Genomic DNA, 25543 nt, shown 5'->3' with positions numbered 1-25543 from the left:
AAAAGAGAATACTTAGATATGGAAAATCTAAACCACCTTAGAGCTTTAGGAAAAACTTCTGAAAGACCTACTCCAAATGGAAATTGCAATGTCAGATATCAGAGAAATCTAAGATTGTGTGAGTGATGTGGATTAGCTACAGTAATCAAGGAGTTTAATTAGTTCGATGGCGAATATTTCACACTATTGGAATGTTCTGAATTCCAGCCTGATGACAATAAGCCTGACAGTTTTGTCATGCTTTCCCTAATAATATTACTTTCTCTGATTTGCCCCAGTGCAACTAGAAGCAGAAATCAGACCAAAATGTTGACTCTGCCACCAGCCTAGGAAATGAGTTTCCATTTTCACATTGCATTGTAGCATAGCAAAATCTCTTGTAAATTATTTTTGTGCATAAAGCTAAATGCTCTAATCATGGGCTTTATGCCATTCTTGTACAAAATATGAAAAAAAAGCTTTGAAATACACTGCAGCACAGTTTGTCATTCAACAAACCTGTCTAAATTGAGTTTTAGTCTACTCAATGTCTTTATTTTCAATAATGTTTTTGAGAGATACTATCCAGATCTGGCAAAGAAATGGTACAATGCAAAACATTTGCAGGACATTTTTAAGCAAAAGTGATCATACATTTTGAAGTCCCATGGGCTGCCATTATGCAACTGGCATGGTCATTAGCCCTCCACTCTCTGCTTAGAGCAAACTATAGTTCTGTTTGAGATCTGCTCAACTTATGGCCTGGCTCCTACCTAGCATTGCTTTATATCTTTACTCCATCATCATCCTGCTTCCCTGTATCCTCTCAGCCACAAAACTTGACTGAAGTAATGCTTTAGTCACTGAAAGATGGTGGAGGGAACTGCCTTTCCTTTATCCTTATCTTCCTCCTCCTACTCACTGCCTTGTCATCTTGACCCAGGGCACTAATGGGGACAAAATAATCATGTTCAAGGATACTAAGTTTTTCTGGATGCATGTGTCTAGCTAAATGAAGGGAAAATTGCAGTGGGAGAGGAGGTATAATGGTACCCATGCTGCCCACCAGTTCCAAGCAGCAAGTGTAGTGGTCACAGCCAGAGCAGTTGCTTTGCTCTCCTCGGAATGCAAAATAATTCTATTAACTTTGTAGCATCTCGGGGCAAGTATTAGCTTCCTAACAGCTGCCACTCTCAGCTTCCCCCTGGAATAAGTGGCAACCCCCACGACCAGGTACTCTACAAGACTCGTCAAATGCCTGCAGGTCAATAGTCACAACAGTCATTTGAGATGCACAGCGCCCTCAAGTTTTAATTAATCCAGTATACAGTATAAATACTGAAATATGTATAAAAAATTAATTAGGTGGTCTATGCAGCTCTGATTTCTCAATTAGTACTTACCATGCCGGAAAATTATATTACATGACTTTGAGATACATAGGAAGCATGGGACTTTGGGGATTTTTTTTTCTAATGCAATTATTACTTGTCATCAGCACTTGCTAACTTTGGCCTGTTTCACCTCCTAGAGCTCCAAAATACTGTGGGGGGAGGGCTACAGCCATCTCAATGTTATAGATTCTGTCAGGCAGAAGGAAGGTTTCTCCTGTCAGGCTTTATCATACCTGTATATCAGCAAGTCCTTAAGTTTCCTGCTCCAAATGATTTGCTGATCTCAGAAGTTCATGAGCAGCAAGACATGTACTGGAAGGGCCTCAGAACCTAATAAATGCTCCTCTCTTCTACAGGACCTTCAGTTGAGTGTACAAACTACTCTATTTTGCTAAAGAATACCATTTTATTCCTCCAAGGCCTAGTGTTGGTGTGCAAATCTGCAACAGCTTTGTTTTTGGTAAGTGCTGCCTTGGCATTGAACTAAACAGCCATGATATTGGTTCTCAGTTTAGCCCAGGAAAATATTTCTGCATGGACATGGACACGTAATCATACCCCTGCTTGTACACCAAGGCAGGACTTCTCATCCTGGCTGGCTTGTTACACTAACACTGATGCACTGCTCCCACTTTGGAGCCAGCTTATATCTAGCCTGTTTTGTAAGCAAAGCAGATTAAGTGACTGTGCACAATATTCAACATTCCCTAAATGACACAGTCAGTTTCAAACTTACTTAGTCCCCATTGCTGCTATTATTGAAATGCTTCTCACTGTATTTTCTGAATGTCAAGTAAAACTGGCAGGGTCAAAACCCAGTCTTGTCAATGTCAAAATGCAGTAAAATATAACAGAAGCTAAACCTGTAACCTAAAAGAAAATGGTAAGCATCTGAAGGGTTAATCCTGTCTTCCCTCAGAGGTATGAGCAAGCCTAACCTGACAGTTCTGCAGGTGAAAGTTTCATTTCTCACAAAAGTAAAAGAGTACAGGTAGTAGCAGTCAAGTTCATAAATATTCCTCAGAAATGACTTTGAAGAACCCTCTCTATGAAAGAGTATAGCTTAATCTCCAGTTTTATTAATTCCTTAACTACTGTGCCGAGAGTGCCAAAAATAGGAATTAATCAATACCAAGTATAGTTAACAGCATTTTTTTAATCATAATATGTCTCTGACAGAAGCTACTGACCTGCCCAGCTACCTTTGCCACACATGCAGTAGAATTAAATATATATATTAAATATATAAATATATATATATATAAAGATATAAATTCTAACTCCTTTAAAGACACTGGTTATAACCAGATAATTGTGACTTTTACTAGCATCATCTGGAATTAAACCACTAACACCAGCAAACAGCTTCACTTCTTTCCAAGATATCTAGTCCTAGGCTTCTTCCTGCATTTCATTCTTCTAACTTTTCTTACATATCTCTCTTTCTGCATGCCGGGAAGTAAAGAAATGCCCTAGAGCCGTACCACCACCTGTTAGGAGGCCAGTGGGATCAAGTTAGATAGGTATTATGAGGAACACTGTAGAATACATCCAGAAAATTGGTCATGTTCAGGAAAATGTGCTGGTAAGGCTTTTTCCTAAGTCATTTTTGTACCAAGAATTCTACAGAGCCAAAATTAACACAACATGATTGAACATAATGCCTTTCAGGGGGCAGCACAACCATCAGCTGAATCACTAATGGTCACTACTCAGAAAGCATCTCAGATTAAAACAGGAAAACCAAGGAAAGCATGTGCTTTCTCTTGACTGTGAGAAGTAAGAATTAGCCAGGGCATTTTAGGCAATTTCTACAGCTGGCAACCCTTTGTCTTTGGTCCCTAACTGCTGTGAGGTAGTGATGGTTGTGCAGTTTGTCAAATCAGACAAGAACTTTGGGATTTCAAAACCTGAAATTAAGATAGCTAGACAAAAAACTGTGTTTAAAGAGGAACATCTCTGGACTAAAGAGACAGAAGGAGTGGGACAAATGGAAATACTTGCTGAAATCCTGCTTGGCCTCACTTCATCTCATACTAAGTAAACTTGCTAGAAAAGATTCTAGGTTCAACCTGGCTTTTAATTAGCATCATCATCTATTATGAGGCTTTACATTGGATTTGACCCTGTTCCTATCACAGTCACCAGCAAAATCACCACTAATATCAGTGGGAACAGGATCAATGCTTTACTTTGTACACTTCATATTTAATGAATAAAAAAAACCTGTTATTTATGTTTTGTAATTATTAGTTATCAGGTTAATATGCTAAAGGCAGCTTGACAGAGAATACTATTAATGAGCAAAATAAGGTTGCTGCTTCTGGACTGAGGTCACTTACAAAGAATGTACAAATGAAAATAAGGTTGACTTTTATTTACTTAAATATCTTCCTACATTGAATTCCTTTGGCAAAGTGTCTTTAAACATTTAAAGCTCTGTTTACAAGGAGGCTCTGAAAGTAGCTTCAAACCATTATATCCCTAATTGAATTCCCCAGGAGTCCTGTAAACTCAGAGGGAAAAAAAGAAAGAAATCATAGCATTTGCTAAATCATCTCAAAACATATTTCACTGCAAGGTTATGTGACCTATAAGGAGTCTGAATGATGACTGGAACTGAACTACTGAAACCTTTTATTAATCAGACTGAAATCAAACAAAAAAGAATTTTGCCATGAAAAACAAATATTCTGAAGATAACAGAACTAATTAAAGACATGTAGTTTTTGTATAGGGCAGACCAGATGCAAATTGCTAGCCAAGTGGGCCACTATATTTGAAGCAAATTACTTTGTGGAAATTAAGTTTAAAAAAATCATGATGTTCAATAACCAATAGTCTATCCACCTCCTTCAATCCAGAAGTATTTTTTCAAGTGAGTTGCAAAAGCTCCACATAATTTCCAATCAGCTATGCCTGTTGTGTATCATCTGTATGAGACAGATCACACAAGAAGCTACCGTACATGTCTTAAAATGCGCAACAGCCTCGTATCCCTGTGAGCTTACCTGGCTTGTATGTTATTCCTGGGGGGAAGAGGAATCCCTGCTGGGCTGCAGCAGCCGCTGCCAGTGTCCGCTGGTCGTGTGGAAAAATTGGGATCATGAGCGGAGGCATGTGACCCTGAACCTGCTAAACAGAAGAGAGCCTCTGATCAGAAATAGCACAAATTTGTCTTGACAGGTATTTCTCCAACACTGATAGTGTTCCTGCGTTCACACAGTCCCCTGGAACCTTCACCCTAATGCAATCCCTGCCAACTTCACATTATCACATCAAAGCCCTCACAAACATTGTTTTCCCTCAGTGTCAAAGGTGTAACAGTCTCGGTGAACTGCACGTTTCCCTACTCCTTCCTGGTTCTCTATTACGTTGTTTTGGGTTTTTTTAATTAGCATTCCCTGCCCTGGCACAAGATAAAAAGGTAGAAAACATACCAAGGTTTTTATTAAAAGTAGTGTGGTATGTATTTCTATTCATTTTTCACAAATTTTCTCATCTTTGGTCACACAGCAATGAGCATTTAGAAACAACCTAACACTGCAGTATCTACTTTGATGTTCAGATTTTAGCAACTTTAGGAAAATTTTAATTCTGAGATCTTACAACATGGTTCACATAAATACCATCAACTAAGGTATGTTATTTCAAAATCTCACCAGAGTACTAAAGAGCCTTCTAGTCAACACCACAACTCTTAAGATTTAAGGCTTCAACATTTTGGCTCCTATACAAACTAACGTACTTTGCCACACACACCTCACTATAAGAAATAAATTACTTGTCTGTCTAAGCAGTTTTACAGCTTTATGTGCTATCATGTAGCTTGGTAATTATAGAGCTGCATTCAGAGACCATTTCAGAACAAAACCTACTATATCAAATTTAATTTGACCATAATAAATGTATCGAAAAACCACAAACATGCACAAAGGAAAAATTCTTCTCCTTATACTAGCATTTGTATTCAACATATAGAGAATTATGTGATAAGATGATTACCACAAGGTAATTTCCTAGTTCCTTAATTTACAGTACCTGTGTTTCAGAGACAGTGGCTAGGATCTCAAAGAATTTTTATCATCATTTCTTAATCCCAGACATACCCAAGGGTTTGACTATAATTTTTCTGATTAGCACTTAAGCAAACATATAATACTTTATATATCAAAGCTAGTAAATGTAGGAAAACATGGGGGTTTAGACAGAAAAAAAATTCCCTCATTGTACAATAAATTGGTGGAATTAAACACTATTAAAAACTTAAAGTACACTTCAAGCAATTTTTTGCATTTAATTCCTGAAAACTTTCTTGGTCAAATCCCATATGTTGACCTATGACATTGCTTAAATAGTGCCAAATTTTCTTGTCATATCCCCATTACTTTCACAACCATTGATGCAGTGCAGAAATGCTACTGTGTGTCTCTATGAGGGTTAATTTACCAACAACTCTTCTCTTGGGAAAGCCTCAAGATGGAGGTTAATAAAGGTCAAGCAAAAAATAAACACTTTACAGTATTTTTTGAATCCATTCCTCAGGAAAATCAACTTATAATAAAAAGGTCTTTGTGCAATTACTGCTATGGCACTGGGGCGTGAAAGAAACTAGCTTTACGCAGCTATTTCTCTCATTTTAGCTGAGGTAAGCCTGGCTGTGTGTTTTAAGTTATGCATGAAACTTGGTCAGATTGGAGTTGATCCCCATGCGCCCAGAAGAGGCATTCAGCTCTGGTAATATGGTGCTGGTTTTGCTGCCTAGTGTTTCTATACGTCGGCTCTACAGGAGCGCAGCAAAGGAAAACCACAGGCATTGTTTGATAGAAGCAACTGTACAGGAAGAAATTCAATGCAATATAACTTGCAAAAATTTGTAGTAGTTCCTAAATTACATCTAATCAAATGGAGCCAAAATCATAAGAAATATCCCCCACATAAAGTATTTACATGGAGCTGCAGAGGTACAAGACTCCAACACAGTCTCACAAGACACAGAAGAGATCAGAGTGCTGTGGTTTGAGTGAAGGTGCAAACATACCCACTGCAATATTTCACTCCATTGTGTCATAAAGATAATTTGAAACATATCATAACCAAATCCTACAATGCATTCCTGTAGATTTTGATCTACTCAGCTGTATAGATTTTGCTTAAACTCAAATAAAAGCACTTCTGTAAGTGTGGGGAATTACCATTTCAAGTTCTGGCTATCCGCTATTCTTCCTACTCTGAATTCAGGAGCAGGTCTTCAGTCTATATAAATCAGCATAAATTTGACTATAGGTTACATTTTGGCTGTAAGTTTGAATTTACAGTTAAGAGACTTAAATAGACTGAAAAAAGCTCATACTGAAAGGCCACCATTCCCTCATTCCCTCCCACAGGTCTTCCCTCTGACACATATGAAATGCTATTCCTATGTAAGTGTTGATTTGATTTCACACAGAATTATTTTATACATAGGTGTCCATTTTCAGCACAGGTCAACTAAAAAGCACAAATAAGCACTGAAAAGGAAGAGAATGTAAAAGTATCACTGATCACAGAACTATTAAATACATAAAATGAATGCAAAAATATCCAGTTAACTCCTTAATTTCTGACAGTTTCTATTCCTGAGGGTTTTATTACTATAAAGATGATGGGTTTGATTTTACTGGGGGGGGGGGGGGGGGTGGAGAAATTGGGAGGAGGGGTTGATTGGTGTACTTCATAAAATCGGCTACATGCCCAGAAATTTTAATTGCTGAGATGTTCCTCAGGTCTTTCTGAAAACCAAGACGGGAGCAGATGCCCAAGAAACACTCTGACTCTGTCTCTTCCCATTTGTAAAAATACCCCATTGTTGGATCGGCACTTTCCCCTTTTGTCTCCTCTGTGCTAAGTCGCTGATGATGCCATTTTTTGCCATCTGCCCCAGAGCTTCATTAAAGATACATGAATGGACTAACTGGGCTGCTGTCTTGTGAGGAACAGGTGCTATTGATTGTCCCCAAAGACTTGCACTAAAGATCTCACTCAGAATACTTGAGAAAGAGCATCTGCAGCAGACAGTCAGAGAGTAACTTGGCAGAGCCCATGCTATGGGCTAATATGCAAACAGAGACACTCAGGGGGACTCATTTTCTCTTTCATGAAGTTTGGTTGTTTTTTGGGGTTTTTTTGAGGGTGTTTTTGGGTTTGGTTATTTTTTGGTTTTTGGGAGTTTTTTGACAGGTAGTAAATGTTTGATTTTGAACAATTCTGCCAGTCTGCATTTTCAGCTGAATTTACAAACCCTGGAGGAGACCAGAATATATTCTCTCCAAAATTCAGTTCTGCTGCCTCAAGTACATTCAACTCTTACATAAAGCTACCTCATGAAATTAATCTTTGTTTCTATACAACAAGCTCAGGTTAACTGTGTTAAACAGAAAAATCTGCCAGGATTAGGGAACATTTTAAAGGTAGTGTACCATTCCTTTAATATCCCATCACAACTCTGACGGCCCTTGGGAACTGATTACAGCACTTCCTTGCCTGAGATCTAAGTCAGGAAGCAACTTTAGAGCAAATCAGCCCTGATTAGTTCAAGAAGCAACTTCCAGTTTGATTCTCCCTGAAATAATAAAAGCTGGTGGCCTGTTTGATAAACTGGGCAAATCTACACTGCTTTGTCCCACACTTCTGTGAGTAATAATCTCAGAAATTGGCTGGACAATCCTTGTTAAAAAGTCATTGATAGTGTTTTGCATGGAAGATGTAAGCCAGAGTGATATGTTATACAAAAATAATGTTTTGAATTAAAATGATCCGCCTCTTTCGGATAAGGAGCACAGCACGTTTAGTGAGATTGAAGAGGAGGAAGAGTTTTATCTTTAAAAACCAAAACTGCCTCTACAACAACTAACATTGCAAGTAGAGAAGTAAAGGCATCCAGAGAAAAGGGTGGCAGCACTGCAAGCAAAGAAGCAGCTCACACATTTCTGCTTAGCTGTGAGGATCACAGGTTTCAAGAGCAGAAGTAATCCCACCTTATAATGGCAGATGAATTCCTCTTCCTTTAGAAGATCAAACTTTGCAAGCTGCCTCTCTCTGCACAATCTACTTCAGTAAAGAGCAAAAGTGCCATCTTTTTGCTCGAGAGCAAACACAATCTTTATCATTTTTATCCCTTCTTTAAAGCTTTTTTTCTATTACATCCAGCACTAGAATAAAGCAGTTTGAATGGCTAAATACGCTCTAATTGCTTACAATAATCCAGCCTTGCTATTTAAAATTATTGCCACCCCCTTCTCCAATCAATTAGATTGCTGGACCCTGTTCTCAAACTGTGGAAGTCTTGAGATTTGTTTTGAATCTAACAGACTACTCCAGCACAAGTTAGCTGAGAAACTAATCTTTGAATTTACTGAATTGACTTTTTTTTTTTTGTAGTATAGGATGAACAGAACCCTTTGTTTGTGTGATGTTGCAGCCACTGTGAGAACATAATTTCTCACAGGGAGGTTTAGACTTCTCATAGTTTAAGTTTTAATTTCTACTTCTTAAATTCTTGAGTAATTGGCACACCCAGGCTACAACTTTAACCTAAGCCCTCACAGAGCTTTGAATTTCCATAGTAAAAATGTGTTGGAAATTTTCTAGTCTCTCATTTAGAAACTACAGTGTAATAGATTTCCAGGTAATGGCAGTATATCAAGTAAAGATGTGAATTTTCAGACTGCTCAAAATGTTTATATGATAGAACGTAGTGGCCATAACTGATAGCTCAACAGGTTATATTTTAGGTTGATTCATTTTAAAATAAGTCTTAATGGCACTGAAAGAAGTGTTTGTGCTCCCAGAACTCTTAGTGCAATATTCTAAATATCCTGTATATGATATGTACTTACTTCAGCTGCATTTTAAATAGTCTCTAAGCAATACATGGCACTGCTACTTTTATATCACTGTCAGATTTTTATGTATTTCAATAACTAGTGTTGGGCTTTGTTGTTTTTTGGAAGAGAAGAAATATTAGAAGTTTTGATAATTTAAATTTTATTTTGACTAAGTCATTTTGGGGGATGCTGCAAGAACACAAACAAGATGTTGCATAAAGAAGTAGGGACTTCTTTTATGAAAACTTAACATGTGAAAGTCAGAGGGACTGTGTAAATGTTAAAAGCAGCTACATGCTAGGATTTCTGCAGGTTTGAGCTTAAATCTCCTCCCCAACTCTGCCAATATTGTCATGAACTCATGCCATCACTGACCCTTTTCATGGTCCCAGAAATTATCTATTTAGAAAAACTGCAGAGGAATTGTACAATAATGTTTTTTTAAGTGTCTTTGGTTATAGTTAAATGTTGTGATTATTTTATTTGTGCTGTTCTGGTGAAGCAAAGTAGCCACAAGGGTGGGTGAGCTGTCCAGTTCAGTTATGAAGGACCTGGCTACTTTGTATGCAACTCTGGCTGGGCCTTTGCTCTCAGAAATGTAACTGATAAACTCCCCAGGCTTTGGCTTAGTGGCCATCAACGCCCAACATCCCTTGATGTAAAGGCAATTTGTGAGGGTGGACCCAAACAATTCAGCGAGAAACCCCCTCTAGGGAATAATCCCAGGGAAGCACCAGTGACTTGGCAGGAGGAGGAAAGGCAACTGGAAAAAGATGGGCTCCAGAAGATCCAAAGTGAACCCCCAGTCACTGTGTCATAGCTGGGTCACTGAAAATCATGTCAATGTAGCTCCCACATTGAGAATTATTCAGAGATTTCTTTCTGCTCCTGCTAGCAATACAGAACTCCTGGAGATCTATCTGTATAGGGAGGTATATTATGTTCTAATTTATCTGCCATCTAATTATCTACAGTCTAATTGAAAAATGTTTCCTCTCAGTGAAAGTACATGAGCCACAAAGAAAATGTCTGCTGATGGGATCCCAGGGGAAGCGTTGGCAAATAAACAGCAAAAAAGATACCATAGACTTGCAAAGTGAGAACATTTCATACTGTAAATACTGTGGAAAAAAATACGTAGCCCACTATTGAATTTGTAAAGGGATTGTAACTGCTATTTTCTTTCTTTTCCCCTATCATTTTTTCCATTTGTCCAATGCATCAGCATGATTTGGAGATTTAAGTCTACTGCAGTGGCCACAACATTAATGTGAAAATTGCAACCATGATTATACAGCAAAACAGAGCATCCTTATTTTTTATTATGTTTTTTCCTCACCACTTTGAAACTTGAGATTAAATAAACTTAAATTCCATCTACTTGAGAAATCAAGAAGGAAGCTACAGAAAGATACTGACAACATCACTGAAAACAGAACAGTTTCAAACACTAGATATCATTTAATTTCTATTAGCTTCTCGTTATGTTGCCCCGTTTTTATCTAGCTCCTTAACTATCTGGAAATATAGAATTCAACTTAGGATGATCTCATGGAGTTAGGAGTATGATAAATGGTAATTAAATCTATTTAAATTGTCTGTATTTTAAGAAACTCTCACTAGGAGGGATGGAGAACATCTCTGCTATAGAGAAATAAATAAAACATGTTATGCAAAAGTGAATTTATGGTTCATCTGGAATTAGAGATCTACCACCTTTTCAATCCATACAAATGCATAATCTTGTCAATTAAATATTATTGTTAAGGTCTAGTAGTATGTTAAAATCACTTTAAAGTGCAACTAAGGAAAATTCATGTGTGTTTATTACTCCTTAAGGGTCTATTAGTGGGTATTTTATTCAGATTTGTGTTGTAAAATCTGCATAAACTCAGCATATTGTTATCCCCCTGTGTGCATTTGTTTGGTTAAAGCATAACAGCAAATCTCTATTACTGGAACTTCTGGAAAAGTCAAGAGAACTAAAACAGTCCTAATTTTAATCAGATACAAACAGTTACCTCTACAGAAGTGAAGAGTTGACTATTATGCAAATTGTCACAGTTAGTGGTCACCAAGCCATCACAGAAGACTGAGCAAGTCAATTATTTCAGATTTTTCCAAAGACTAGTGAAGATGTATGTTTCTCATTGGCACCTTGTCTTATTCACACCAAAATAAGAAAAATATTGCAGCCTAGTGATACTTGTTGATATTTTTTATACACAAAAGCTCCATTACTTCAGTTCAAATCTAAATATAAATTATGTTAGAAATCCCTTATTAGCTATGTTTTAATGGTGATACCAAAATGTGCAAATTTTGGAGTACACTGACATTTCCTGTTGGTGGAAATATTTAGAGCAAAAGATGCTTTAAAATTTGTGTATGGTATTGCTACTTTCAAGAAGAGTTTCTCCCCACACATCTTTTCAAGACAGAATACTTCTTTTTGAATACTAACAATCACTAGTTATTAACATGAAACTAATTCCCTCAATATATGGTATAAAAAAGTCATATCAGACCACAAAACTGATGGTTACTAAAGGAATTACTGTCTTTCACTTTAAAGAGAATGTCCAGCAGAAGTAGGAATAAAAACAAAACCAACTTTTGATGACTGATCAAAAATCCTTCTGCACCGTAGAGGTAAAAAAAGGTGCAACAAAAAAGAACATATTTAAGTAAATATAGAATATATTGGAAATTCAGGAGGGGCAGCAATAAAAATGGGAATTCTGACATTTGCTTCACTGTTGGAAGAATTTTGTCCTGAGCAGCATATTATTTTTAAAGCTGTCTATATTTTCACAGATATTCCATATTATAATGTCACTTCATAAGGACTACTACATATTTTACAAGTATTAATTAATTCAAGCTCAAAGACTCATTCAGGAGAGAGTATTACAGCTACAGTTTACACAGAAGGACCCTCAAAGAGGCCTGGATTTCTTTTCCAGGGGCAGAAGTGGTGATGCGTGGTGGATAGGAACCAATTCCATTGTAATCTGCTGCTTGCAAATCTTTACATCTCACCACACAGCTGTGCCAAGAGCCACTCGAGGTGCAGAGCTAGGGCTGAGGAGGGACCTGCTCTGTTGAAAAAGTAGTTTTGAGCTGGTCCATGCCAGCACTGCACAGTTTAGCCCTCCAACACTTGCAGGATACAGGGGTGGAGGTGGGACACAGGTGCAAAAAAGAGACACTTTTCCCATTCCACCCAGTCGTGTGATTGATTTCTTCTAGTATTTATAATAAAGAAGAATAAATTCAAAGAGAAAGAGAGGCAAGTGTTGCTATTTTTTCTCAAGCCTAAATGCATAATATTCAAGAGACTAGGTCAAAGGAGTTACTCACATCCAGTGAGAGTATTCCTGCTCCTGTATATTTTTGAAAGCTATTTAATGCAGAATAGTAACCTAGATAACTTCCAGAAATCCTATGATGTTTATGGAGTGTTTAGATCAAAACACAAAGGGCTATCAAAGGCAATTATGTGGAGAACTAGCTTAATGCAGAAAACTCCTGCGTCTAGATATCAAAGTCAAATCAGAATACTTATTGCATGCAAAAATTAATTTGTTCCATCTCTTCCTAGGATTCCTCAGATTTTGGCATGATCTGACCATCTTTACTCAGAAAAGGATCCAAGGAACTGGTGTGTTTACACAGTATGACTGAGGTGATTGCCACCGCTGGTACATGGTAATTATTGCAAATTTGGGAGCAAGCTCCAGAGTTTGTAAACTTCCAGTGACATCCACACAGCCCGCGTGCTTCCTACACCAACTGTCGCACTCCAGTGGATTTTATGGGCTTCTCAACCTTCTATAGCATTTATGATTAATCTACAAAAACATTGTGAAAGAACAAAACAAAAAGGTAAAATAAGGCAGTAAATCAGGAAATTTTTAAAACGAGCACTGGGTATTTCTTATCCAGCTTTAGGTATTAAAATTCCAGCAACATCTATGGCTTAGATATAAAACCACACTGCCGTGCTGCCTTTTCTGCAGAGGATCCTGACACTCCAGAGGGAACGCCAATCTTGCCATTTTCTGCCTTTCCCCAGTTTGTCAAAACTCCAGCGGCACTTAAGGCGCGCTTTCGGCCGCTCGCAGTGAAATGCTATCTATGTTCGCAGTCAGGTCAGAGTCCTGAGTCAGGTTGGAGTCTCTCCCAGGCGGGGTAGGTGATCCCCGGCAGGCGGTGCAGCCCGCAGCGCACGGCGGAGCCGCGGCTCCCGCTCCGCGGCCGCCCGGAGCCGCCGCCGCGGGCCGGCTCCTCCGCCCTGCTGAATGGGGCCATCGGTGCGGGCTCCGAGCCGATAACAATGGCCCTTTGTCCAGCTGTGGCCGCTTCCCCCTCTGCAGCCAGGCCTTATCTGCTCAGGAAATGCCTGCTTTAACTGACAGGTAGGAGATTAAATCTACAGCTGCCGAAACACAATCTCCGCTCTGTTAGATAGGCTTTCATTGAAACGCGCTACAAACACATAATTTGTTTATGTTGTACCAGCAATCTTTGACAAAGCAGACTGTCTAGCTGAGACAAATGTGGTTAAACCCATATATTGTATTATTTCTGCTACACAGAACAAGCTCTTAAAACGTAGAAACTACACAAGGCACAAAGCTCTAGCTGTCTCAAGAAATCAAGAATAGATGACTTCTTGTTACACTAGCCCCCTTTACACAGCGTAGCATGTGCCCTCCTGGAAAACATCCACTGTGATTTCTTTCTTTTTTTTCTCACTCTCCCCTCCACACCAGCCCCCTCCCCCCCCCCCTTTTTTTTTTTTTTTTTTTTAAGGGGATAGTTCAATGGTGTTTATGTTTCCAGGTTTTAAAGTTTCTTTTGTTTTCTCTAGCATAAATAGCTATAAAACAACTAAGTCGGTCAAAGGATGCCTTTACTTTTAAGAAACAAGGGGATATTTTTGAGAGACTACTTCTCAAAGAAAGAATCATTTTCCAGACACACTGTCTGGTCTTCCTGAATTAATGCTTGCTCAAACCGAAGTTTTGCCTGACTAATGAAAGCCGGACTGACACCCCCCACCCCTTCTCTCTCTGTTTTTTAATCATCAATCACCTATTTCTCAAAACATTACTTCATTTTTGTTACACCTTCTGCCTTATTTTAAAATAATATTGCTGGCTGTTTATTTCAAATGAAAGGCACGGGGAACTGATGAATTAAGTGTTTATAAATCTGAGTTTACAGATTGAAAACAACCTTTTCCATAATGCAAAGGCTTTATAAGTAAAACCTGTCCTTTAGCCTGAATTTCTTCTGGCCATATATTACTCCCAGTAAACTCTGCTACAAGAACTAAATTAGTGCTATATACTGAATATGAGAAGGGGAGGACAGCCTCAGAAATTTACTCCAATTGGAGCAGGACTCCCAAGAACACTGTGGCCCATAGCATTCTTGTCTTTCTATGTTTAAGACTCCATTCTCTGCTAATCTGCATATGCACCTCCAGTTAATGTTACTGGGAGTTGTGTGCACACACAGATGTGCTCAGTGAATGGCATATTCAAATATCACTTCAGTCTAGTGAAATTTAATAAATAAGCTTTCCCAGTGTTATTAATACAGATGCTCAATAAGGAAGATCTTGTAAACCACCAAATTGTTGCTCTAATGGTTAATCATAATTAAAAGGAAAAGAAATAGGAAGAGTCATCAGCATCTTAATGTTTGATCGTTCACATTACTTCTATACCCTTCCTGCCTCTCCTGGGACATTCTCTTCCATACCCTTTTGCAGCATGTTGGTTTCCATATTATTTTATTTAACCTTAATCACAGCATTCATGTCTGGGTTTGAGAGGAAGCTGTAAGGGAGCTACCCTACGAGCTGCCACTCAAAACATTCAGTTTGGCATAAAATTAAAAAAGTATGGAATAACTGGCTGAATCCATAGGGAATCCCTCAAACAGCATGGATAATGAGGGGAATCCATAACAGACTTAAACAAACCCAGAAAGATGTCTGGGGCCAACATCATTATGTAAGATATATGCCCAAGATGTATGGGCATACGTTTGAATGTTCAAACTAAGCCTGTATTAGATTGATTGAATCTCAGCATGGGGTTCAGTTAATAAACAAACCTTGCCTTCAGAAAATATTTGGAGCTGAAATCATGTATTATAGCCAGGCACCTACTACATGTGGCACTAAGATGCCCTCCTACCTTAAAGCTTTGTTAAAACAGGATGGTAAAGGAAATTAGAAATCCATACTACCAGAGGAACAGAAACAATTTTCAGGTCAAGTGGCACCACTCTAAGGCAGTTGTTATCCACAGACTGTATTTCAGTCTATGCACCAGGGGCATATGAATAGAATTCACATTAAAAATTAGAGACCGTTTTGAATCTTTGGGCTTTGATTCACCTTCCCATGTTTTTTAAACATGTTACTCATATTCTCATAAAGGATACAACAATAATGCTAGCAAATCTTTCTGGTAATTATTAATTTCACTGTAGAATAGCTTTTTTGCTATGCTTGGCTTGTTAAAAAATGCATTTTGCTCACCTCAGGGTACACCATTAGCTTGCATATTTGCTCTTTTCCTTTTTTTTCCATGTTTTGTTTAAATATTCTTCTTAAACCTGTATATTAATCACTGCTCAGAGGGTGAAAGAATTTGCAGGAGCAGCTGAAGTGCTACTTTTTTCCCAAAGTAGGAACTAGTTAGTGCTGACAACTTTTATTCATTGGAAGATGAATGAAAGAGAGACAGAGAAAGAAAAAAAATTAAGAGTAAGGATGAGGGTTGACTTGGTGGTAGAGTCCAAAAGATCAGTCTAAGTTAATAAAATCTTGCAAAATTGTGAGCTGCAATGGCATGTCCTAGTGACAGCCAGATCCAGAAAGTTACCCCGTCATAATTTTGGTAATTGGGTCGGGTAATCAGGAAGCAAGAAAAAGATTTCTACAAAAATACCCTTCTAAATAGGCTTCCAAAATCAGAGCAGAAGACAAAAAGCTTCTTTCAATTGCTCTATTCCCGTTCTTACATCTGTGTTTACCTGTAAGCTACTGCACTCCAGTTTGGTGTTCCTACACAGGAAACAACTGCAAAATATTTCAGAGTGTGTACCTGTAGCACCTTAGTTCTCCAGCACCATGCCCACATGTTAACAATATTTAAGTACACTGAAGATGACTTTAGGGAAATTTGTTTTCTCCTAAAAAGTGGACTGTGGAAGTTTGTGTGTAGTACTTGCCATGATAAAGTCACATATCTTAACAAGCAGAAGCTTTCCTATTAGATTTTTTTTAATAAAAGTATCTCTTTCTTTACATATATAAATTTATAAGTGAGTAGCTATGTTTATGTATTGCATGTTATAAATATAAAAGCATATTCTACGTATACACAGGTAAATATAGAATAGACAGATCTGTACATATCTCTATAATACATTTCTATACATATATTTTTCACAAATAATCTTAACTATGCATAAGTTTATATATATATGTGTGTGTGTGTATATGTAGAAAATGGTTTCCTCTTGTTTCCCAAATCCCTCACTCAGGATTTCTGTGTTCTTAGATCTATCCATTTATACAATTCCCCTGCTGTACTCCTGGATAGTCTCCATTTAAATTACTTCCTGGGACACATAAAACCTGTGTTTCTGCAACACTTACTCTGGGCAGAACACCTTTATCAGGAGCTGTACTTTGAGCATGATACATTTAACAGGTTTGCTGATGAGTGAAGAAGTCAGCAAGGCAGCTGGGCTAATCATAGTTACTTGAGTAACAAAAAGAAAATGGTTTTAAAATCATTCTATTACTCGCATCTATTATTGCTGGATTTCTTCCTGTCTTTTCTATTTATCAAATAATTTTTTTCTCGTTCCCTTAATCTCCTCACTCCTCACCTTCAGTCTCTTTACAAAACTCTTAGCATTAACTGTCACTTTGTCTCTTTTGGAGGGTAGATTTTCTTGTATGCAAGGTAGCTATCCAGCAGTAAATTCTCCTTTTTAGGTAACTGATACCAAGAAAGTGACACACATAATCTGTCAATAAACTTCCATTATAAGGAAGGAGACCATAGCGAAGTACATTTCGCTTTCTTGTCTTTAGGATGGTCATTGTCACAAATTCAGGAAAAGCTTAGACATAAAAGTATCACTACATCAAGAAAATGAGGACACCTACAAACTTCTGGTTTTCAAGATAGACAAATGTAGCTGAAACAAATTAAAATTGTGATTTTCTAAAAACCTCCTACTGAACTCAAGTGTTTTCAGAGTAAACAATTCTCTTACCCAAACTCCCTGTTTTGTTAGTCCATGATTTTCTCCACCATGATTCCAGGTAAATAAGACTTTTCAGCATGAAATTTTCTATTTCAGTTTAGGTACTCCTTTGAAAATACTTTTTAGGTTATTGGGATTTGCATTTTATTTTTCTCATTATAAATCCATCTAACTCCAAAAGTGAAATACAAGAAAATACAAGAAAATAGGATATCAATAGAGAATTTCCGAGATGTGAGGGCAAATGGGCTGAACAGGATTAATGTGAGATGCACAGACCAGCTAATCCACATGCTTATTTTTGACTACACTGGTATTGTATTTTTAAGGGATGTGAAGGGGAGAGGTGTGGTAATGTATTTTAAGGAAAACAGAGGAAGAGGTTTTGCATACTGTTGGTCATTAATGTGTACAAATTATTTAATGCTTAGACCCAGATATGTCCATCCATGCTTTTTAGAATAGGTCAGATGTCTCTGTGATGTTACTCCTATCTGTCTGCTTTATTTTGCAGCTGAACAGAGCAATAGAGGAATCCCCAGTGCACTTTCACCCATACCTGCATCCTTGGTATTGCTGCCCCACAGGTGCCTACTGCAGTGGGACTGGGCTGTTTGCAGCTGTGTTACAAACAGCACTACAAACCCAGCTCATCTCAGCATTCATATTGTATTTTTTCAGAGTACATCTCCATTCTCCCTCCTGGAAGCCCGGGCCATGTTCAAATCTCTCATTTGTTTTCTATGCTCACTGTCTGACTGGCTTTTGCTGTTAGTACTCACTGCTATAACCTCTGTGCTATGCATAATAAAAATCTTTCCCATCTGAGTTGTCTGCCATGGTTACTGGAAATCTGCTGTATGTAGCATTCCCAAGAGCAGGAAAGGAAGGTACCTTAACTGCAATTGGATAAATATCACCTCTTCTTTAAAAGGAACGTTTACCCTCACTGAAACCACATCTAATGGTGACTGCTAAGCTACCCCCACATCTGCAATAGGGTTCCTGCTAATTTGCATTTTACTCCTTCTGGTGTTGACATAATAACTGGAGTATATGCTCCTTTTCATTTTTCATCCCTTGCATTAAGAAAAAAAAAGATAATTTCCCTAATATTTCACAAAACTTCACCAGAAAATATAGCTAGGGTAAAAACTATCGGATCCCTGCCTCCTTACGATGCTTTTTAACTGAGTTTGCATGTTAATTTATTGCATGCTTTGTTTGTAAATGTGCTTCTGAAATAAATGAAGCATTTACAAATATGATTGATCTACAGATTCATAAGCACGCAATAAAGAAACAAATTGCTGAGTGCCCTTGTCCTTTTACACAGAAGCTAAAACACAACTTTCAAATGTCTAAGACTGCCTAGCTCTATTTTTTCTTTCAATAAAGTTGTTTAAAATGGATGTTTTCAGCAACCAAATTTTTACTAAGTTCCTGGTTCCGGTTTCATTTATACTAGTGTAAATCAGAAGCAACTGCAACATATGCTGTAAACCAACACCAGTGTAAACACTGTGTAGATGAGGTCAAAATAAGGCTGCTATTGTATGACTTTTAAAGTGCTCATGTAGATTAATATTCTCACCCCCTAACAGATTTAGACACATCAGCATGAACACAGAAATGCAACAAGTTGAAAATTCAAAGTACATCTACTAGTGTATTTTAAGCCACTCACATTTTCAGTCAGACCACCCACAGCAAAGAAAAGAAAAAGCCACAACAAAAAAAGTCCTCTGTATTGTTTGCAATAATATGGAAGGAAATTGAGTGTATATTCTCTTCTTCCTGTATTTTCCAGCTAGATTAAGCTGTTGTCTTCACAATTGCCTCCCAGCTGCTGTGACTTGTGAAAACAACAGACCCTGCTCTGTTGTCTGCAGAAAGCCTGGATTGTTATGAGTAACTTTATTGCAGGCACATGAGTGTGTTAAGACTTTAAAACACGCTCAAATGTCATGTGCACACCCAGTGACGGGCAAGAATAATTATGAAAAAACAAGAATTCTATGTCTACGAAACAGTGTCAGACAAAATGGGCCATTCATTGTGTTCCTTTGGGAATGCTTGGACTCTCCAGCCAGAAAACAAAAAAGGCACTTTTTTCCTGCTGTAGGCTGAATACTTAGCTTTGCCATCTGAGCCCTAAGAAAACATGGGCCCCCTCTCTAACTACTGGCTGGCCCGCACACAGTAAAAAGTATTAATGTCCCCCTTTTTTCCAGCAGTTTCCTCTGTGTAGGCTGCGGCCAATGTAAAGTCAATGCAAAGACAAAACAGTTTGCCTAACATTAGTAAAAAAAACATAACTCTTGTGCAGTCTGAAAATCCCTCTGACACACAGAGGTTTTATTCTAAGGCATATCCCCTCTATCCTTCAGCGAGTTACCGTAGCTACTGTTAATGCTTTTAGCAGGTAATAACTGCTGCCTGCTGCTCCCCTTCGAGCTTTCCAGAAGTCTGCGGGTGAATCAGGTTGTGTGCAATTGTTAAAAATTATTATCTAATTGCCTCTGTCAGTTTTCACAGTTGGTCTTCCTAAACAGAATCTGTCTGCCCCGAAAGGAAGCTTAACATGGCTTAGCTCAGCATCAGGTCATTCTGATACCAGTTTTTTTCCTCACAGGTGGACTAATTTCAGTTTCATCTTAAAAGTGATAAATTACAAGCAAATGAAAAGATTTCTGTGCTAGTTCTAATAATATTTCCTATGTCAGACAGACATTCTTAAGTTAAGAAATCACATTCGTCTGTATTTTTTGATCCACCATCTATTCAGCATATTCATCTAAGTGTCTGTACATCTTAAAAGAGGTGGCCATATCAATTCAGTATTAAACTGAATGTTTCACAGAAATAGAAACAACACACAGCAACTTGGAAAATCCTTGAGTGCTATCCATAAAAAGACAAGAATTATTTCTTATGAATTTGGCCCAGTGTCTGAATATGGATTTGCAGGTTATTATTTAAGACATTTATCAATGATTTTACCTTGCCATGCTCAAAGCAGGCCAGGAGATGAGAAAACAATGGAATCATAATTCTGAAGGGCTCTAGTGCATCTGTATGTTCATAAGGAGTGACAGAAGGAAAAAGGAAGGGCAAACTGTAACTCCCACAGTTTTCTGGGTTATTTGCTTCACTAAACCCTCTTACTCTACTTAGATAACATAAGTAGATTACATCTACAGCATTAAATAGGTTTTGAAAGGATATAGTGCTTTAACATTAAATTCTTCCCTTCTTCAGGGCATGAACTATCCTTCCTTATTTGTACACTATGTAAGCAGCTCCTACCAGAATATGACAGTGATCCTGACTGGGGTCTCAACCAACTGTGCAAATATTAGTACTTGTAATATTAAAATAGGAGGCCATTATGGTTAATATTGTGTCATGCCAAGATATCCCAGGGGGACACATCAAAGATGAATGTGCACAGGTAAATTGTCTTGTCCTTTTCTAGAATCTAAAAGAGAAAGATTTCAGACCACTTCTTGTCACTCCTAATATGAAAGTACAGGCTTAGCCTCAAACATGTATTTAAATCAGAAACATACAGTAATATGAAATGAACCATCGGGCCATCCATGAATTTGTTTTAACAATCCAACAACATCACCATTTCTCATTCATCCACTTAGCTTAATTTTCCTACCATCACTTTCATTGCTGAGGTTGTCTCTATTAAGCCATTTTTTGTGCATCATTAACTTTTAACCAGGCATCGATAGCTTTATTGTTTAAATTGCGTATGACTTTATTTAACGTCAGCATTTCTTCTGGCTCCTGACATGAAGTCACATTTTATAACTAATTAAATTGATCCCTGGGAAGCAGAAGCCACTAAACGGAATTATTCGTACCCAAGTGTCAATATATTAAATCAAAGGGCTAATGAGTTGGGTCACTGCTTCTTTTATCTGAAAGCTGCTGCAGAATAGAATTCATACCAACCTCTACTTTGTGCTTTAACAATCAATTTTATTTAAACCAAAGGTAACTAATTAATAAATTTTGATATAGCTGTAAATAATACATTTAAGCCTGTTTTTACCACTTGTGCACATGTTAAGGCCACTCTTTTAGGCAGAAAAAAATGCTTTGTTGATATAAACTGTCTAAAATCATATTTTTTTAACTCTCCGTGTGTAAGGAGCATTACTTCTAGGTACTAGAAAGCTTCCAAAATGACTTAAAAGGTGTTTTGTAAGTAAACAGTTTTGAGAACTTTTCAGTTTTCAGCCATTTCTATTATAGGCATAAATCAAGATGAAAATTTGCCTCTTGGAACTGACAATACTGCCTAACGAAAGTGATTAAGAAATGACTAAATTTGTTATGTCAGCTTTTCCTATAGCTCTTGCAGCTGCTGAGTAATATTTTGGATGCTTTCACTATTTACATCTGGACACTACTATTAAAATTCATCACCTAATAATTCATACCACTCACAGATTTAGTCATAGTTCAGCTTTCTTTGACAAAAGGCTTGTAGATGGTTCAAGAGAGCTATCTTTACTGGAGTTGTCTTCAACTAATTTGTTAATGTCCAGACTGTTTAAAAAGACATTCTGAAAATCTCCCATGCCTCAAAACCACATTTCAGTGTCTTTTTTTTTTATAACCCTTGGAGAGTTCACCTGTATGGAAGCAGCAAGTACACTTTGACACTAACTAATGTTTATAAGCTATTTATAAGCTATAATTAGGCTTGAAGTCAAAGAGCATAAAAAGAAATTCAAACAAAACCAGGTTGGGTGCCATTGCCATATTTGTTTGAGTGGGGAGCAAAGATAAGTGAAAACATGCCTTTCTTTAGCAGCAAACAACTAAAGTTTTGATATAGCTTACCATATGCATAAGGAGATCAGAAAAGGGGATGAAATAAGACTTTCTCTTATTCATTCATCCTCTTCTCCACAGCAAATAGGACCCTGAAAGGAATGTTACTGAGGCACCACCAGCTCCCTAATCTACATCTACAGCTGCACCCCCCCACACACAAAACAAACAAAGAAATTATAAACTGGTTTCAAAGAAATACCTGAGCAACCATTGAAAGCAAGGCTGGGATTGTTCACTTGACACTAATGGTTATTTTAACACATAATGGTGAATTAAAAATAGGATGGCAGCATCGTCCTCCTAAAACTTGGGTTTGTTGTTTCACCACTAAGATCAAATGCAACACAAGGAACACCACAGATCTTTTTTAAAAAATGCATATTCTTGTACCCACACATCATTTGCTTTCTCAAACAGTAAATTAGGGGTTTTTGGCCGGCACAGTGGTTGCCTTAGAAAACAACTTTAAATAGTCACTTTTATCCATTTATAAATGGATATACTTTGGAGGGTCAAGTATGTGCTGTTGTTTCACACCACAAATGTTTTCTTTCGTTTCCAATGGTTAAATGTCATTAGAGCGCTTGACCCAACTACAGAGCATCATTCAGTATCTGGAGGAAACCACAAATATGGCTGTACCTGTGGCTGGCATGAGATCATTTAAAAATAAAAGATCATTTCAAAAGTGGATTCTGTAATAGTGAGACATTTGCACCTACAAATATTTATTAAATATGGACTGCCTTAATATATATATATATATTCTGTAGTCTTTATCCTTCTCTAATGTAAGGGGTTTTTTTCAAATGTATAAAATACTTGGAGCTATAGCAACTCTGTATCATAGTTAGATTAATGGGCTACCATGAATGGTCATTGAATATACACAGAATTTTCTTCTTTTTTTCCCATTTAGATGGCTCAGGAAAAAAAAAATATTTTTGATAAAACTGGGAAAGTTCTACACAACTATTTAATGTCTTTGGTAGAAATAAAGAGTAATGTCTTTAAAGAAGGACTTAAAACACAATGGTGCTACAACTCTGTCAGCCACAGTTTTTGTGCAAAGCACAGAGGGAGTTTCATGTAAAGAATGTTTCAGAATTGTGTTACAGACTTATGTTGTTGCTGGAGTTCACAGAAAACAAATTGCAGGCATGATGCTGGAGATGCACTGGAAATAAGTCTCTAAGATAGACAACCGTAGCAAAATCTGCTGCTAGTACTCCAAAAATCAAGCTCTAACTGCTGCACCAGCAGCATTTAAAAATGGAACAACAGTGTTGAAAGAAAAAGAAAAGTTTGATTCAGGAAAGGTTCAAATTCTCATCAGTTACAATGGCAACAACTGTTGGCAAAACATGTGGGTACCAGAGGAGGAGAAGTAAGCATTGTTTTCCCAAAGTAAAATGGTTCACTGCACATCACCTAATTAATGGTGTTTGAGCAATATTATAGTTAATATAGTTAAATCACAGAGAAATCTGTTTCTTCAACTAAGCTACCTAGCAAAGATCCTGATGATATATTTGAGGTTCAGTACTGCCCATGAGAAAACAAAACATGTGAACAATGTAAAATCTACCACTAAATACTTAGTAGTGGCCAAATAGAATTGCTGGGAAACTTATCTGTCATCACATTCAAAAATTGGTTTAGCTTATGGGTTTGAAGAGTTCTGCAAAACAGAAGAAAGAATGGCCCTTACTAGGGATATTTCCAAATTCTTTTACATGCTGTCCTTCACCAATTATTGTAAAATGACCTAATGTATTTAAACTCTGGACAACTTTCTTTTATTTTTAGAAATTAGCAACCTGGAACACATGATTAAGAAAAAAAATTAATTTCATATGGTTTAAAACAAAATCACCCCTTTTTATCTGGTGTCTTCAGTTTCTGGAGAAAAAATATGTAAATACTAGAGCCAAATAACTTACATTATGGGTGTCAGGATTAGAAAAAGTTATTAAGGATTCATAAAGGAGTTGGAGATACACATAAAATCCAGTTACCACACCACCAGTTGGGTTTTGAGGAGAAAAGTGGGAAGGGAGGGTTTGCAGATGTTAAACACAAGCACAGACATTAATAGCCATTAAAATGGAAAAAGAATTGCTCACTAACATGCTAATGCCAATACTTTAAAAGATTTTTTTCCCCTAGTTTTTGCCAGTGATTTCACTGTTGTGCCATTGCTGTTACTATACTCCAGGGGAAAGTGATTTGTTGATATCCCCTTAGGTCATTCCAAGCTGTATGGAGCCTACAGCAATTAGCTGCTCATGTTTCTGTCCGTTTTCTGGTACTAGACCTTCCTTTTCAGGAGATTTTTCCCCCCCTGTTCAATTATATTAGATGTTTGTGGTTCTCTTGCTTTGAGCTATACAGATGACAATTAAGGTGAAACACTTAAGAACAATATAGTGTTCATTGCACTGTAGAGTTAGCACAATTTCAGAAGGCATCTAATAGTCTGCATGAAGAAAGGTAGAGAAAATGTGGTAAGAAACATGAACTATATATGTACATTTTTATGGTTTATCTTGGCAAATTTTTGCTTATGATTTTCTCTAAATGTGAGCTCTTGGATGCCTACATATACAGACAGAACTAGCCCACATGCAAATTTCCAAACTGATGCTACATTCAAAATTGTTGAAGCAAAAGGACAGACTATCTTCATCTCTTCACTCCTTTGGAATTTGTATTTTAAATTCTGCCTATCTATATATTTGTGTGCATCTATTACCTTTTCTCCACAACTTTAATAAACCTAGCATTTTATGATTAGTTAAAAATGAACAAACTTTTGGGATCTACATGCTTTTGGTGCAACAAAGTGAAGATTCAAATTTTTTAACCTAAACAATTTGGTGCCTCATTTGCAGGTGTACTTTGGAATTATATGTCTAAATGATTTCCACTTAATCTGAAAAGAAGTTGTTGTAATTAATTGCTCCTGCCACAAGCTGTGCCCAGGAAGTTGGTAGAGTAAAACCAGGCTAGTCTGAAGAGTATCAGGACATTAAAATGTGTCAGTAAGATGTTTAAGATATTTTAATGAAATTTAGGAATAATTGCATTGGATTTCTCTGGCAAGTCGAATATACAACTTTCTGAAATATACATAAC

General features: G+C 37.3%; 1 protein-coding gene across 11 annotated transcripts in view; it reads right to left on the bottom strand.

Annotated features, from left to right (window-relative positions):
• SOX6 (SRY-box transcription factor 6) overlaps positions 1 to 25543 on the bottom strand; it is a 369801-nt gene that overhangs the window by 95784 nt on the left and 248474 nt on the right. For 8 of the 11 annotated variants that reach the window (XM_053979406.1, XM_053979405.1, XM_053979401.1 and 5 more), the window contains one exon: positions 4385 to 4508. In XM_053979406.1, coding sequence (XP_053835381.1) covers positions 4385 to 4508 — 124 coding nt within the window. The remainder of the gene's footprint in view (positions 1 to 4384; positions 4509 to 25543) is intronic. The other 3 variants (XM_053979402.1, XM_053979409.1, XM_053979410.1) reach the window with 1 other exon arrangement.

This window comes from Vidua macroura, chromosome 6 (assembly GCF_024509145.1).
Source record: "Vidua macroura isolate BioBank_ID:100142 chromosome 6, ASM2450914v1, whole genome shotgun sequence".
Taxonomy (NCBI): Eukaryota; Metazoa; Chordata; class Aves; order Passeriformes; family Viduidae; genus Vidua; species Vidua macroura.
Note: the sequence above shows the minus strand (reverse complement) of the source record. Positions and strands in the feature narration are given on the sequence as shown.